A 17,664-nucleotide genomic window follows, 5' to 3' on the forward strand; every position below is an offset into this window, starting at 1 on the left:
CGTCCGACTGTTTCATTACCACACACTCAGGAGACACTTAGATCTAGAAAAGACGATGAGATGTTTCAATCAGTACTAAGTAGCAACTGCCTGTCATGGTTTTAAAAAATAGAATATTTTAACTATGACATCATATAATGAGATGTCAGTGGTGGCCGTGATTATAATGCCCTACTACAATTCGACATGTCATGAAATAATGTAAAATCAATACAAATGAAAATAAAAAGCTTTTACAACATTTCTGAAACGGAATTTTTGGAAATTTCAAGTCTGGAGCAGTGCTAGTGGACTGGTTGCTGGTGGTGGTTTCATCATCATGTCATCGAAATCTGCTCGGAGTAGGTTAGACCACATGCTGATGGTTAAAGCGCTGTAGGCTGGCCTACACTAGCGCTCATTCTGTTCCTACCGCTGGTAGGAAATTTCTAGTAATAGGCCCAGACCGGTGGTTAATTTGTAATGGCGGATGTGCCAGGGCTCAAGCAATTTTTTTACTTTCATAGCTGACCCAGCGAGTCTAGAGGGGTGCCGGGGCTACGAACCGCCAAGTCTGGAGGTGCCGGGGCTCAGCCCTGGCACAAATTAAGTACTGATCCCGGCCCCAGAGGAGGGAACATCTAAAGTCATTCTCTGGAGATCCCTGCCTTCATGGTCAAGGCAGAGTTGTTGCTGACAGGATCCAAAGAGTCATGCTCTGCCCTCATTGGCTGGCAGAAAGGCTGTTATGAGCCAGGGCCTTCGGGAGGTAGTGTCGGGGCAGTGGGGAAAGCAAGAGAAAGGATAAATCTGAAGGGTTGAGCAACATGTAAACGTGATTCATCTAATCACAAGCAAGACCCGCACCTCTGCTGTGCATGAGAGCGACCGCTTCCCCTCCTCTTCCCCAGGTCATGTGTTACGATTACGACAGTGACGGGGGACACGACTTCATTGGGGAGTTCGAGACCACTGTAGCCAAGATGTGTGAAGCCCAAGATACCTTGCCGGTAAGTGCAGAAACACCGTCGGGTTTTAGAACAATGGTTTGGGGAGGAGGAACCCAGGGTCCCCTTGGCTAAGAGTTTCAAAAGTGGCTTTTACCATGAGTGACTTCATGCTTTAAAACAATGTTCAAGCACCCCCCCTACTCTGAAAATCAGGCCCTTTTAAGGTGTCTGGGCACCCAAAATCACTAGTCATTTCTGAATAGCTTGGCCACTGTTGGCTCCTCTTTTTCTAACATTCTCCTGTCCTCATTTCTGAACCTGTTGCTGTGGAAGTGCTCTTTGGGGGGGAGGGATAGCTCAGTGGTTTGAGCATTGGCCTGCTAAATCCAGGGTTGTGAGTTCAGTCCTTGGGGGGGGGCGGCATTTTGGGATCTGGGGCAAAAATCTGTCTGGGGATTGGTCCTGCTTTGAGCAGGGGACTGGACTAGATGACCTCCTGAGGTCCCTTCCAACCCTGATATTCTATGATTTGGCTAACTGGGGTTGAGCTTTGTGTCCACCTGGACAGCCCTGGTGACGTGATGATGCTACTCCATGTCACACAGCAGCCGTGTCGCAGCATGACACTGCAATGTTTCTCCAGCCCGACTGAGATTTGGGGGTCTTGTTTTAGATATGGAACTGTCCTGGGGAAAAAATTGGGCTGCATAAAATCCAGTAGATTCAAGGTAATAAAGGCATATAATAGACCCCCATTTCCTTCAGCAGGTTCTGGGTTGTTGTTATTTATTTGTATTGTAATCACACCAAGATTAGGCCTCATTGTGCTGGGCTATGTCCATGCACATTGGGTACGTCTACACTTCCAGCTCCAGGAGACATACCCGCGCTAGCTCTGATTCAGCTAATGCGCTAAAAATAGCAGGGTAGCCGTGGCAGTGGGAGCCGCCTCACGTGTGACCCTAATCAAGATCCTAGGTGTGTAGTCAGCCGGCTAGCCGCTCACACCACCGCGGCGACGCTGCTATTGTTCAGAGCTAGCGGGGGGTATATCTACCTTAGACCTCGGGTGCCAGTGTCGATATACACACAGTGAGAGGCACTGCCTGCCCCAAAGAACTCACCGTCTAAATAGACCAGCCAGACAGGGTGGGAGAAAATAAGAATTATCCCATATGAGGAACGGAGAAGGACAGTGACCCCACCCAGGAAGTCTGTCAGAGCTTGGAATCAAACCGATTTCCCCTGATTCCCAACCCACTGCATTAGCTACAAAACCCACTTTCACTTCAGTAACCCTAGTACTAAACACCTCCTTGAGTGCCATCCACCTTCCGAGTGCTGTGCAGGCCTTAATTAGCTCCCCTACAAACTCCTCTGTGATGTGGGTGAGCGTCACGATCCCTGTCTTACAGATGGGGAAACTGAGGCACGGAGGTGTGTTGACTTGTACAGACCCAGTGAAGGCTTCAGAGTTGGCTGCCCAACAGAGACGCGCAGCTCTCGGGCCGTGATCTCACATGAATAGGGCGGGTGTTGGTGCGGTGAGATTCTTGTGCGTCCTGCGCGTTCCGGTTGGATTGCTCTGCTGGCGTTTCCTCGTTTTGGTTCTCTTGGGGCTTTTTTTTCTGTCCTTGCTTTAATATAACTTGCACTGCCCCTGGGAGACTGAATCAGAGCGGAGACTGTAATTCACGTACATGCTAACACCCAGCGAGTGTCCATCTCCTTTGACAGCTAGGCCTGAACATACAGAATAGCGCGAGCCCAGACCTCCCATTGACCTGCCTGCTGCTGCTGTCGAGTTCTCATTGGGCCTATGCCCATAAATGTCATATTTTTGTCCCTCTTCACAGCAGTGGGGAATATTCTGAGAGGGCTGGAAAGAATCGATGCTTGGACCATTCACTTGCATCTGCATCGAATCCCAGAAGGCGCTTTGCTGCTATATAATTGCGTGTTTTAGTGAAGACGCCCCATTCCATCACTGCAGTGCTCCAGGATAATGAGAAGGGTATTTCCACCTGGTGCTTAAAAGCTTCTCTCAGACAGGCACCCCTACTGTCCTTTGTCTGGGATCTGGCCTCTAAGTACAATTTTAGAGGCAGCCATTACAGGAGGGCACTCTCCTAGCTCCACACAAAGGCCCCCGGCAGACTGCCCCTGTGGCTGGAATGGAGGGGTGGTGTTAAAGTGCCCCGGCTTGGGCAGACACACACACATCCTAGCTCTGCTCGAGCGATTGCACTAAAATCAGCAGCGAGGCACAGGCTAACCTCCTGCTTGCAACTCCAGCCGCTCCCCCTGAGTGCATATTCGGGCAGCTAGCCCAAGCCGGCCACCTTTGCCGCTGCGGTCACACTGCTATTTTTAGGCACTACCTCGAGCAGAGCTAGTCTGTGTACGTCTGCCTAAGCTGGGAATTACAGCTCCCCGCTACTGTGTAGACGCACCCGAGGTCTGCTCACTGCAGTGCATACAGGATCGGCGTGTTCTAACCACCCCCCGGATGCTAAGATCTCTCCTGCAGCTAAATGTCCAAGCCTCTACCCCATCCTCCGGCCACATTCTCTCGCCAAACCAAGGCAGCTTTTAAGGTTCTTTCTCATTAAAATAACTGGAAACTATTGAGTTACTCATTTCCTGCCCAGGGATTTCTTCCCAGGGAATGTGCTGGAACTTGACCTACATGACAACACAAGATTCCTGACATACTTGACCAAATATTCTCTTATTTATAAAAGCTGTGAGAGCCACAGTGCTTCGGGCAGCTGAATTTTGGTCCCACTTGCAGATGAGTCGAGGTCTGATTTACTGGCTGTCTGGAATGGTGCCTGTCGATAATGTGGCTTCTCTCTGACCTAGTCACACTCCTCCTTTCCTCTGTCTCTCTCCCTTTGCTTAGTCCTTCTCCCTGAAGGTTGGCCTCTCACTCCTGCCCATGCCTACATCTCCAGATAGCCCCTGTACCCTACGCAGTTTGACGTGCTCCTGTTAGTTGGCTCTGTGGTGCCCCTTGTGGAGATGACACGATACAGCAGAGAAAAAGGATGTTCTTGTGGTTAAAGTTGGGCCTTCCTGGCTCTGCTACAGATTCCCTGCGTGAGCTTGGGCAAGTCATTTAATTTCTCTGTGCCTCCAAATCCCATCTGTACAATGGGAATAATAACACTCCTATCCCGTAGATTGCTAGGCAATAAGTTAGGGACTGTCTTTTACTTACATGCATGTACACCGCCTCGGAGAATAACACCCTGATCTTGGCGAGAGCCTCTAGGCGCTACACAATAACTGTTCAAGAAGACAGTGTAACAGGTAGATACTGACATTCCCAGATCTCCTGCGTTTGTCACACCTTTATTGTACATATACCTGGGAAGAGGGGAGGTTTATGGAGACAGGGGGTGGCTGGGGCACGTCTCTGTAACAGCCTATAAATAGAACAAGTGCACACATTGGTTTACCCAGTGACTAATCAACCTCTGCCTTCCCACAGCTTGGACTCTCGGCTGTTTTCCGCTTTCTGCTCTGTCTAGTACCCAGCGCTCCTAATACAATTACTTGCTGGGAATAACCCAGGCAGCCTCTTTATTGCAGATCCCAGGAGCTGAAGCTGTCAGCAGTGTCTCTTTGCTCCTTTCGGGTGAACATACAACAGCACTCCAATGGCACCTATTTGGCAACATTATCCAGACTCAGTTTTCCACTAGATCTTGACTCCCCTTAACATGCCTGTGTTTGCTACAGCTGAGCCAAGGGGCTGGGTTTATACTTTCTCCGTTCAGCTTTGCCCTGTGTTGGAAATCTGTTTCTAGAGCTAAGATTTTAAGTATACAAGGGAGTCGCTATGGGCTAGATTTTCAAGGGCTCAGTACCCACAGCGGGTCAACGTCTCTTTCAAAAGATCTGAGTGTTGTGGTCAGAGCCACCTTCTCAGAACCTAACGTTGCTGAGCTTTTTTTCAAACTCTGGCTACCGATTTAGGTGCCCAAAGGGGAGCTGAGCCTTCTTTGAAAATCTGGTGCTGGGGAGACCATTAAGGGGAGAGGTATCTACCCCTCCACACACACAAATATTACCGTGTCAAATAAAGAATGGCCTTGCTCAGCAGATAATGAGTTAGTGATTTTGGTGATTCAGTGACTACAATGGATCTGGTATAACTAGATTTCAGTCAGAGGTAAGATAGACCCCCTAATGGGTCCTTGGGTGTGTCACATAGTGGATATAGAGACGGGGGACTGGGGGTTTTAGGAGATTTTGGTTCTCCTGCCAGCGGTAAGTCACTTTCCTGCTCTGGGCTCCCAGTTCCCCGTCAGCAAAATGAGGATGATCCATGCATATGCTCGTTCTATTTTGAAATGGACAAACGATGCAGGTTGGATACTACTGCAATGGCAGGGGACAGACAAAGGACTGGGTTGAGACTTCAAATAAAGGCACAATGGCCTAGCACAGAAATCAGTGCTGGGACCCATAGTTACTTGTACGTAACACAGACGCGCTGGCATCCCACCTGATTGGGTATAGCCCCTCAGGCCGGGGCTCCGTTATCTGCATTCCATGTCGCCTGCTTTACCTGCAGTAAAGCACCAGGTATATTTCAGGGGTATGTCACTGTTCAGGGGAAGAGGCAAATTCCAACCTGACAATGGACCCCCAGGCAAGCACCAGGAAGCTGGTTGCCTGCAGCCTGACATATAAAGCACATCGGTATGCTGTCTACATACAGAACCCTGCAGCTAGGGACAGGAAATAAAAAGCACTAATAAAAACTGGCCGGCAGTGTTGCTAAACATAAACCTGCTGCTCTTCAGTATAACGTTGCCTGCAGTTCTGGTCCCAGTGTCCGGGGAAGGAAGTAGGAGAAACTAAAGGACATTAAAAATGAGGCAAGGCCGGAGGACAAGGCCTTGAAGCTGAGGGAGCTAAATTGATGTAATCTGGGGAAGAGAAGGACATGATTGGCCCTACCAAGTAACAAGCTCTCACTGAAAGGGAATTATCCCGTCTCCAAAGAGAGCAGCGATGAGGAGCCAGCGACCCAACGCTGAGGAAGGAAACGTGTGTCGGTTATTAGAGCTAAGTTCTTACCTGTTAGACCCACTGGGCACTTTAACGGGATCTCTGGGAAGGGGATTGAGGCACCATCTCTGCTGGGACTGAAGCTTGGCGGGAGGATTCCCCCCACTCCATTCCCGAACGCAGGCCGTCTCGGTTCGAGCCAAGTGGCCGTGGCCGACCCTGGGTCTGATTCTGTGACCAGGTTCTGTGCTCACTCTAGACAGGGGTTGGTTTGTGAGCTGGGTCGCCTGGGCCGCTGGAGGAAGGGAGCTGCAGATGAGCAATGGTGGTTAACTGAGATAGCGTGCTGCACGGCACCCAGGAGCTGCAGGACCCACTGAACTGTCGCCCCATGTGCCTGTCTGGAGGATGGGAAGCCATTCTGGGAATCCCTGGGTGGGTGGCATTATGACCCTCCTTGGCTCTGCCATCGCATGTGAACTGTTGGTGATGCCACTGAGCCTGCTACGTGCTGATATTCAGACTGGACATGGCCCCGGCCACTAAAAATTCTCATGGTGGGCCTGTACAGCCCTACCTGGGGAAGGACTCTGACTCTGAGGTGACCAGCCCCCTGTGGAGAAAGAAGTGGTTCAGGACTGTTTAGAAAAACTGGACAAGGACAAGTCCATGGGGTCGGATGCGCTGCATCCGAGGATGCTAAAGGAGTTGGCGGATGTGATTGCAGAGCCATTGGCCATTATCTTTGATAACTCATGGCAATCTGGGGAGGTCCCGGATGACTGGCAAAAGGCTAATGTAGTGCCCATCTTTAAAAAAGGGAAGGAGGAGGATCCGGGGAACTACAGGCCAGTCAACCTCACCTCAGTCCCTGGAAAAATCATGGAGCAGGTCCTCAAGGAATCAATTCTGAAGCACTTAGAGGAGAGGAAGGTGATCAGGAACAGTCAGCATGGATTCACCAAGGGCAAGTCATGCCTGACTAACCTGATTGCCTTCTATGACAAGATAACTGGCTCTGTGGATGAGGGGAAAGCAGTGGATGTGTTATTCCTTGACTTTAGCAAAGCTTTTGATACGGTCTCCCACAGTATTCTTGCCAGCAAGTTAAAGAAGTATGGGCTGGATGAATGGACTATAAGGTGGATAGAAAGCTGGCTAGATCGTTGGGCTCAACGGGTAGTGATCAATGGTTCCATGTCTAGTTGGCAACCGGTATCAAGTGAAGTGCTCCAAGGGTCGGTCCTAGGGCCAGTTTTGTTCAATATCTCCATTAATGATCTGGAGGATGGCATGGACTGCACCCTCAGCAAGTTTGCAGATGACATTAAACTGGGAGGAGTGGTAGATATGCTGGAGGGTAGGGATAGGATACAGAGGGACCTAGACAAATTAGAGGATTGGGCCAAAATAAATCTGATGAGGTTCAACAAGGACAAGTGCAGAGTCCTGCACTTAGGACAGAAAAATCCCATTCACTGCAACGGACTAGGGACCGAATGGCTAGGCAGCAGTTCTGCAGAAAAGGACATCGGGGTTACAGTGGAGGAGAAGCTGGATATGAGTCGACAGTGTGCCCTTGTTGCCAAGAAGGCTAGTGGCATTTTGAGCTGTATAAGTAGGAGCATTACCAGCAGATCGAGGGACATGATCGTTCCCCTCTATTCGACATTGGTGAGGCCTCATCTGGAGTACTGTGTCCAGTTTTGGGCCCCACACTACAAGAAGGATGTGGAAAAATTGTAGAGAGTCCAGCGGAGGGCAACAAAAATGATTAGGGGTCTGGAGCACATGACTTATGAGGAGAGGCTGAGGGAACTGGGATTATTTAGTCTGCAGAAGAGAAGAACGAGAGGGGATTTGATAGCTACTTTCAACTACGTGAAGAGGGTTCCAAAGAGGATGGAGCTCGACTGTTCTCAGTGATGTCCAATGACAGAACAAGGAGCAATGGTCTCAAGTTGCAGTGGGGGAGGTTTAGGTTGGATATTAGGAAACACTATTTCACTAGGAGGGTGGTGAAGCACTGGAATGCGTTACCTAGGGAAGTGGTGGAATTTCCTTCCTTAGAGGTTTTTAAGGTCAGGCTTGACAAAGCCCTGGCTGGGATGATTTAGTTGGGGATTGGTCCTGCTTTGAGCAGGAGGTTGGACTAGATGACCTCCTGAGGTCCCTTCCAACACTGATATTCTATGATTCTGCCTGGGGTGGAGTTTTATTCTCCTGGCTTGTCCTTTATTTCCACTGTCAAACAGAGATAACTCCTGCAGCACTGATGTTAGCGCAGCCCGCTCAGCCTAGCACACAATACTTGGATATATAGCAAGGGAACCTCACATAGGAGTAGGGAGGTGGTATTACCTCTATATATGGCATCTGGGAGCCCACTTCTGGAATGCCATGTCCATGTCTGGTGTGCACGCTTCCCCAAAAAGCTGCGGCAATTGGGGGAAAGTGCTCAGGAAAGACCTACAAGAACTTTTCATGGTCTGGGAAACACCTCACAATGTGAGATTTACAAAGCTCAATCTATCCAAGAAAAGGTTCACGGGTGGCTTGACCGTGGTCTACAAATACCTGCACGGGGAAGAGATTTCTGTTTGTAGGCAGTTATTTAGCAAGGAAAAAAAAAACATCCTGAGATTTAGGGGTTGGAGGCTGAAGCAACGCAAATTCACAAGAGAAAGAAGGCACACGTTTTTAAGTGAGGGTGACCAATCATTAGAACTACTGAAGGGAAAACTGGGGTGGCATCTCTGCTTCTGAAGGAGGCTCTCCCTATCCAGTTACTGCTGAAAATCGCTGCTGGATTGTTGAAGTCCCAAGGAAGGATGCCCCACTAGCAATGGCTTTCTCTCACCCTCCCAGCCCCTTTAGATAACCCAAGGTGAGCGCTATACTGGGGACAGAAATTAGTGGGTGTGAGCACCTCTATCAATCACTCCCAAGGGTTCTCCAGGTAGGTACTCAAAAAGTAGATACCCCGTTATCCCCCCACTGTGAAACAGAGATAACTCATAAGGTTCATTCGTGTCTCTTAAGCGCTCTGAAATCCCTGGGCAGAAGGCGCTGCAGTGGGGTAAAATGTTAGTTATTGTTTTAAAGATGAAAAATGATGAAAAATGAAGACTAATTTAATATTAACCATTAATTATTGTGAGATGTTTTTGGTTGTTGCAGCAGCATGGCATGCCCATGAGCTGCAGACTACCAGGTAGCTATCCCACACTGAATGGGATGGCCAGTCCTTGTCGGAACTTGGCTTTCACACGGTGTGCTGTGTGTCTTGTTTGTTACAGCTAGAATTAGAATGCATTAACCCCAAAAAACAAAAGAAGAAAAAGAATTACAAGAACTCCGGCGTCATCCTTGTGAAATCCTGCAAAGTAAGTGCGAAGCTTTTTAAAAACCCTGTCTCTCGGGGGGTGGGTGGGGGAGGAGGGGTACATATCGTAGGTGAGTTCAGGAGCAAAATCCCCTGGAAAAACTGGGATGCACCTACCGATGCAAATCACTAGTAAAGCGACGCTCCTCTGCTCTCCCAGCAAGAAGTAAAAAATCATGGCACCGCCACGTTGGGTCTGGTACGCAGTCGTGATGCTGAAGCAGCGCAGTACGAAGGATTCTGTAGAATTAGGCAGAGCGTGGATTATCAAAGATTTCTGTGGAGCAGGACAGTGTGAATGGACATGTTTGTGCTTCCTGTTCTGGCTCTGCCTGTCGCTTTCACCTCTGGTGGCAAGCCACCCCCTGCTCTATGGTAATAACCTACCTGAGACGGAGCAGAGGCCTCTGGTCTGTTTAATTGTTGGAATTCGCACAGATGCGGATGAGTAACAAGCTGGTAAGAAGGGGGATGTGGAATTGGGAGTTGTGCAAATACTGGCTTGGCCGTGACTTGTTTTAGGATGCAAGGACGTGCGCAGTATCCCGAGTGGCCATAAATGAAATGTAATCCTCCCCCGATAATTCTTAAGGGTTGAGGGGGATAAAGCCATGATTTCATGCCACATTTTGAGCTCGGGAGGTGCCCAGTTCAAGATGGCGGTCATCACGCTGACACGGGGGCACCTCTCAGCAGCACTACGTTTGCTTTTGAAGTAGAAATGAAAGGCTGCCTCAGGAAATCCAGACGTTTCTCCACGTTTGCTTCATCCCGCGAGTCGAGTTTGAGAGAATAGGGGGCAAAATGTCAGCTGCTCAACGGTTACACAACTTTTTTTTTAAGCCTTCCAAGACTTTAATGATGATGAAGGGTGCTGAAATGCGGCTCTGAAAGTCTCTCTTTGCTCTTTCTTTCAGATAACCAGGGATTACTCCTTCCTGGACTACATCCTTGGGGGCTGCCAGTTAATGTTTACTGTAAGTATTTTTTGCTGCTCTTTGTCCATCAATTGTAATGAATGAAAAATGTAATTGGTTGGGAGCTCTGGGCTGGGGTCTGAGCATTAACTTAAGCATTGGGCAAATGTTTTTAAAGGTCAATGGACGCTCACTGGCTTAGCCATGGACATTGGCCTGGCCTGCTTCCCTACAGCAGCCTAGATACCTTGTCCTTTATAATAGCTCAGAAGCCTTGTCTTCACCCTAAGCTTTGTCTGTATTCGGATTTTAGCCACCAGCAGAGCTACATGGATGTATCTGCACTGACGGAAACCCCCTAGTGGAAACACAACTTACCCTAGTGCAGTGTGATTTTTTTTTTTTTTTTTGCCAATGCAACTTCTTCCCATTTCTAACAAGGGTGAGTTGCACCAGCATAAATAGTGACTGGTTTGCCCCAGTGAGACCACATCAGATGCTGATGTTGGACTCTCAGCCTTTCAGAGCTTCCTCCAGGCTCACTCAGGTGCCACCCATGGCATGAAGAATGGCAGGATTAGCTAAATCGTTTTTGTTGACCACGGTTGGCACAAATTGTACATAATTATCACAAATGCACACACCCAATCATAGTGACTATACATGCTTCTTAGGTCAATAGTTACCCAAGCATTTCTGTTGCTGTATCCACGTTCACATTTTTCTGGGTATGCGACCAAGGAATCCTCTCAGAAAGTCTCCCTGACGGCTGGAATTTCTACAACTCTGAGTCCTGTTCATTTTCAGGTGTCTCTCTGATACTCTCAGGAGTGTATCTATCAGTCAGAATGTCTCACAGGTATTGTCCATGGTCCAAGAACCCAGCCCCTTCCCAGCACAGCCAGTATGGAGTAGCCTTTTTTCTGCTTCCTCTTCAAGAACTGCCGCACCTCCTCTCTCCATCTCGTTTGGGGCCTGCATGTTTGGATGAGCTGAGCTATGTTTTGTTTGGCACAGTTTCTTGGTAGGCTGTTAACTCTCCAGCACGTGACAATCCTTCATCGATGCCCCGGGCAAATGTACTGTAGTTCAGGGTTGAACAGCTTGGAACCGAGTAAGAAATTAGAATACATATGATCTTTCTTATGTGTCCATTTCCTGGAATTCTCCGCTATGATACTTCATGGAGTGTGCTGGGAGGGGATGGGGACGGACTTTTTTTTTTTTTTACCAGAACCACGGAGCAGTTTTCAAGATGAACGAGGTCAAACTTCCCCCAGATCCTTCACTCAAAACTACCAAACCTTTTTTGAGGTTTGAAAAAGATCCATTAACTTCTCCTCATTATTTTTCACATTGGCCGCTGCCTCTGCTCTTCCGGGTTCCAGCTTGAAGCGAAAGTGCGGATAGCTCAGTGGTTTGAGCATTGGCCTGCTAAACCCAGGGTTGTGAGTTCAATCCTTGAGGGGGCCATTTAGGGATCTGGGGCAAAAATCTGTCTGGGGTTGGTCCCCTTTTGAGAAGGGGGTTGGAGTAGATGACCTCCTGAGGTCCCTTCCAACCCTGATATTCTATGATTCTGCAAAAATACTACAAATGACCCTGTTCTTGGAGTCTTGTGTTCCTGAAGATGAGCCAGGAAGCCATGGGAGAGACAACTCCTGCAGACCTGAGAAGTTCAAAGATGGCTCCAAGTTCTTTGGGGCTTTATTCTAACCCAGCTGAATCTCCAGATGGTCTTCTGAGGCTCGCAGTCATTAGTTGGGTCTATACTCATTTTGCCTTGAAGATCTGATCTGATTATTGAGTGGAATTCACTTGTTTGGCATGTTGCTGACATGCGCTTTTCACGTAATGGGAGAATTTCGGTGTTTCCATTTGCATTTCTAGCCCCTCTTGTTTGATACAGAGTGCATGTGATTTGTCGGGAGCAACTCGAGAGGAAATGACAGCCCTCGAGTTTAACTGCTTAATAAAATGGATGTTTTTTCCCCCCAGCCCTCTAATTTCTGAAAATTCCCTTTTTTTTAGTACAGTATCTAGAGATTTGTGTGTGCATGCAGCATGTCAAGTTGTATTTGTTGTCTAAAAAGACATAGGAGGCGAAGGGGGAAGAGGTGGGGGGGGCGGGAAGAGGAAGAGTTACCATAGAAACAGAAATGAATGCCAGAGCTTTTTATACGCAGCTCAACTGTTGTGTTAAGGTCTTAGAGCAAAAGAGTGAACAAAAGGGAAAATGACTAAGTTTGCTGGTAACACCAAACTCCTGTGTACATCAGCATGAAAAGCTGAAATCCACCCTATAGTTTAACCATCTACCGATAATTGGCCAACTTTCTTGTTCGGTTTTCATCAAAGGGAATGTTTCTTTGATTAGCGTTTCAGTCAGGGAGGGTAGTTCTTCATTTATTATCCTGTAGGCACAATACCGACTTGGGTTATCAGCAGCACCTGCTGGGTGTGGACTTGAGGAGCTGCTGCAGAGAGAGGGCACCCAGAATTATGAAAGGCCACCTGTCGACAAGGGCCTGGTGCCGCCCTGAAGGTCACGTGGTGTCACGGGAGACCATGAAAAACTGAAAGAAGAGGCTGATGCTGAAAGGAAGCAAGAGAAGGGCAGGAAATGGGGTTCTACAAATGGCACTTCCAGGCCCATCCAGTGGCTTTATGCTTCAGGGAATTCACAACTTTAGACAGACACTCATCAGCTTTCACCCACGTGGTTCCCCATTCATCTCCCACTGTTGTGATGCTGCAGGCATTGATGGTGTCTATATATACACAAGAGGAGAGAGAGGACAGGGACTGGGAGCCAGGAGACACAAGTTTCCTTCCCTTTTCCTGGTGTGCGGCCAGGGGAGAATCACTTCACCAACCCGAGACTGTTTCCCCTCCTGCCCTTTGTTTCAATTGTGAGCTCTTCTGGGTGTCTCGCGAGGTGTCTATACAGTGCCTAGCGCAACAAGGGCTGACCGCAGCTGGGGCCTCTGCCTGCTAAGCTGACACAGATACACGTATACGTTTCAGGGTGGAACAACAGAGCTGTGAATGTGGCCCCTTAATGTTAACACTGGGATCGTTCTGTCTGCAAGTGCCCTGACAGGCAATGGGATACTGCACGGAAGGGCTCGGCATTAAAAACCTGCATAGGCTAGTTTCAGTGTCTAAGAAACATCTTTTTCAGGAAATGTGAGGGAAGCCAGTGAAAGCACAGAGCCCTTCCCCCGCCTTCCCCCACCCCCATTTCCATTTCTTTGTCTAGAGCGTTAATTTGCTTCCGACTTAAGGATCAGCAAACCATTTTGGATAAAATCAGAGCTGACCAGACCTCAGCTGAAAGATGCGGTTAACGCTGCTGTGCTTATCCATGCGTCCTGCCTTTCCTTGTTTGCATCCCGAACCAAAATACTGGAGTAACACGAGGCAGTTCCCACAGGCCCTCAGCTACCTCTGCTGGGCATGACCTAGAAATCTTGTTGGGCAGCATTTCCGTCCTATCGGGGACCTGGAAGTACCGGTGCCAAGTGACCCCTACAAAGAAAAGAGAAGGAGAAATGAACTTCCATGAGCCAAGCTGATCCCTGGTGTAAGCTGGCATCAGTGGAGTTACCCAGGGGTGAATTTGCCTCATTGGCTGGGCCTAACTCAGAGCTGATGTCACAGGTGATGAGGCACATGCTGGTAAGTGAACATGATTTTAGTTCAGTCACCAAGGAAGTGGGAGGGGGCGGGGTTTTAGTAGGAATTGCACCTTCCTGGGTTGCTTTTCCTGCTAATACCCTGCCTTTCCGTCCCCCACTGGCCCCAGCTCATCTCTCTAGTCTCTTTATTAATGCAGAGTGCATGTTAGATGGCATCCTTCTGCTTCGTAATAGGGCTGGATGCGCTCTGCTCAGTCCTGGCTAGAGGGAGAACTAGGGGCGGGCCAAGGGGCAGGACAAAGGAGAGTCGGCTGTTAGTGTGTAAGTGACACTCAGGCTCTTACTGATTTGCCAGTTGCTCCATCACGTATGTCCCTTCTGAATCTGGCCCAATCGTTTGAGGTTTGCTCATCAACCAGTGGGATTTCTCCTCTTTCGCCGAACATGCAAAGTAAAATTCAGCTCTGGGATAACGCCACTGAATTTGTCTCTGGGTGTTTCTTCCTGGGCTTAGCACTTTGGAGCGGACAAGGTGGAAGCACTGAGGACCACTTCTGCTATTTCAGTCCTTCTGGTTCAGGCTGCAAATAGGAAGCGCAGAGGCTCGTGGGGAAGCTCGGTCCAAAAATTTTCAAAAGTGGCCACTGACTTGAGATGCGTTATTTTTGGACACCTGATTTAATCTGCTTTATCTGGGGCCTGATTTTTAACAGATCTTCTGAGGACCTGAAATGAAAATTATCGTCAGCATGTGCTACCGGTGCTCAGCACCTCTGGGAATTAGTCCTCTAATGAGACACCCAAAAATGACTGTTACACCCAAAACGGTGGCCACTTTTGAAAAATGTGGACCCGATCCTCAGAAGGCGTAAAACCGAGACCGACTAGACTCTGGTTTTAATCAACTAAGCTTTGTAGGAAAGCTGGTGTAAAAGAATTGAACTTCTAGAAACTTTCAAAAAGGTTGGCATGGGGTGAGGTTGGTTTACGTTTTGTCCAAACTGCTTTGCTGATCCCAAGTGAAAATGAAGGAAATATGAGTCAACGGTTGTAACGCTGTTGCAAAACAAGCGATCATTCTGGGATGTATTAGCAGGAGTGTTGTGAGCAAAACACGAGAAGTAATTCTTCCGCTCTACTCTGCGCTGATTAGGCCTCAACTGGAGTATTGTGACTACTGTAGTTCTGGGCGCCACATTTCAGGAAGGATGTGGACAAATTGGAGAGAATCCAGAGAAGAGCAACAAAAATGATTACAGGTCTAGAAAACATGAACTATGAGGGAAGATTGAAAAAATTGGGTTTGTTTAGTCTGGAAAAGAGAAAACTGAGGGAGGACATGAATCATCATGATAGTTTTCAAGTACGTAAAAGGTTGTTACAAGGAAGAGGGAGAAAAATTGTTTTTCCTAACCTCTGAGGATAGGATAAGAAGCAAGGGGTTTAAATTGCAGCAATGGCAGTTTAGGTTGGACATTAGGAAAAACTTCCTAACTGTCAGGGTGGTTAAGCACTGGAATAAATTGCCTAGGGAGGTTGTGGAATCTCCATCACTGGAGAATTTTTAAGAGCAGGTTAGACAAACACCTGTCAGGGATGGTCTAGCTAATACTTAGCCCTGCCATGAGTGCAGGGGACTGGACTAGATGACATCTTGTGGTCCCTTCCAGTTCTATGATTCATCATGAAAGGGGTGGTGGGGAGACAGTGAAGTTTTCTGTCTGGTCCATAGACCTGTTAGCTGGATTTATAATGGAGATTTCTACAGGTCTGTGCTTCTGTCTTCGTACTCAGGTCGGAATTGATTTCACAGCATCCAATGGGAATCCGCGGGACCCCTCCTCGTTGCACTATATCAATCCCATGGGAACAAACGAATACTTGTCAGCTATTTGGGCAGTCGGACAGATCATTCAGGACTATGACTCGTAAGTACTGCCTCGTCCATTTGGATCGTAGCTGCTTGGCCCAGAGTGTTCCCTTCCTTCGGTAGGGTACATTCCATCTATTGCTAGTGCACATGGGCAACATGGTCTAGTAGGGTGGGGCACTTGACTCTGCACTTTGCTTGCTCCGAGACTTTGGGCAAGTCACTTTCCCTCTGTGTGCCTCGGTTTCCCCATCTGTAAAATGGGTTTAGATACCCACTTAGGTGACTCTCTGAGATCTGTGGGGGAAAACTGACCTAAATTCAGGTTGTTGTTTCATCCGTGAATTGCCTAATAAATACAGAAGAGAATCTCTCTTTTCTTCTTCTTTTGGGGAGAGGGGAATTCAAGCATCAATGGGGTGTCGAAAATAATCCCATCTGCCCTCACACCATCAAAGACCAAGCATTCCCTCTCTCAGGGGTAGGTCTGCACTGCACTCTTAGCCCAGCTCTGTGGGACCGGGACTTGGGGACTCCGTGTTTCCAACCCCATGCTTGAGCATTGTAAACCTGGGCTTATCGTTGCTGGACCTGGGTGTCAGAACGGTGCTAACGTGTCCACACTGCACTGTGCAAGCACTGACTCAGGTGTGCCCCTTGAGCCATATCCACACTGCAAGATGACAGGGCTTGGACCTGAGTCTCAGCAGGATTCAGGCTCTGACCCACCCCCTTAGCAGAATCCTAGCACCCAGCTCCTGAGTGTTTACTGACCTGAGTCAGACTGATTTGTGTGTGGACAGAAGTGGGGCTTGGGCTCAAATTTGAGTCAGAGCCTGGGCTTAGCGTCCAGTGTAGACATACCCTTAGGGCTTGTCTATGTGATGGGGTAATGCTGGCTATGGGGATATGATTTCTAAATTATACGAATGTGTTGCATATTAATTGGTCCCTGCTGATGCAGTGTTAAAGTGCACGAGGGAACCTTGAGTGAGCACCAGGAGAGTCTACACGTCCAATGAATTAGTGCACTTTAGAAATCACACCCCCGTAGCGTGCACTGCTGCTCCATGCACACAAGCTCTTACAGTGTGTGTGGCCTGTTGATATGAAAAGCAGATGCCCTCAGCCTAGTATCTTTTACCATAAACAGCTGCGCTAACATGTGCCCGTGTCCCTCGACTAACCTGTTGGGTGCGCCTATAGTGTAGCATAAAATCAATAAATCAAACAACCATAGGAACGTCAGCGTTCTAATACTGGATAATCTATTAGGGCCTGATCCTGGGAGCAGTGTTGCCAGCTCTCCTGATTACAATAGGGAACTTTGCAGTGGAATAGCTGGTGCTCTCCTTAAACCCCAAACTCTGGCAGTCCTGCAATGACGTGAGAATCTCAGCCACGACTTAAAAAGAGAAGAAATTTCTGGCTCTTGTGATTGCAGAGCAAAGCCTGAAAACATGACCCCTAGAAGGCTGAAAAACCCAAAGGCTAATAAAGCCCCCACATCTATTGGCCTAAGACTCATGAGATATTAAAAAGATAATCTCGCGATTTGGGAATGACTGTGGGAAGGTGCCACAGATCTGCAGCGCCCACTGTATTCAGTGACTGCTTCAGGTGCTGAGTACCTTCCAGACTCGTAAGACCTTTCATGAGTAAAGAAGTGTTGTTGTATGTTTGGGGAGGGGGTGCAAATTCAGTAACACTTCCTGTTTTGTTTTGGGTTTTTTTAAGAGACAAAATGTTTCCTGCTCTGGGATTTGGTGCCCAGTTACCGCCAGACTGGAAGGTAAAGTACTCTGCTTGCCATATGCGCTGCATGTTTAAAATGTGTGCATTCACTTGAGCAGGAATAAAGCTGTGTGTCGTTTCCTGAGGGTTCAGAACAGAATGG

At 48.3% G+C, this 17,664-nt stretch overlaps 1 protein-coding gene across 1 annotated transcript in view; it reads left to right on the forward strand.

The window, feature by feature from the left end:
- CPNE2 (copine 2) overlaps positions 1–17,664 on the forward strand; it is a gene marked incomplete in the record, with an annotated part of 162,374 nt that overhangs the window by 102,298 nt on the left and 42,412 nt on the right. Inside the window, 5 exon segments of the mRNA XM_034788382.1 lie at positions 891–989; positions 9,254–9,340; positions 10,257–10,316; positions 15,692–15,825; positions 17,505–17,559. Of these exon segments, the coding sequence (XP_034644273.1) occupies positions 891–989; positions 9,254–9,340; positions 10,257–10,316; positions 15,692–15,825; positions 17,505–17,559 (435 nt within the window).

The sequence above is a fragment of the Trachemys scripta genome, chromosome 13 (assembly GCF_013100865.1).
Source record: "Trachemys scripta elegans isolate TJP31775 chromosome 13, CAS_Tse_1.0, whole genome shotgun sequence".
Lineage (NCBI taxonomy): Eukaryota > Metazoa > Chordata > Testudines > Emydidae > Trachemys > Trachemys scripta.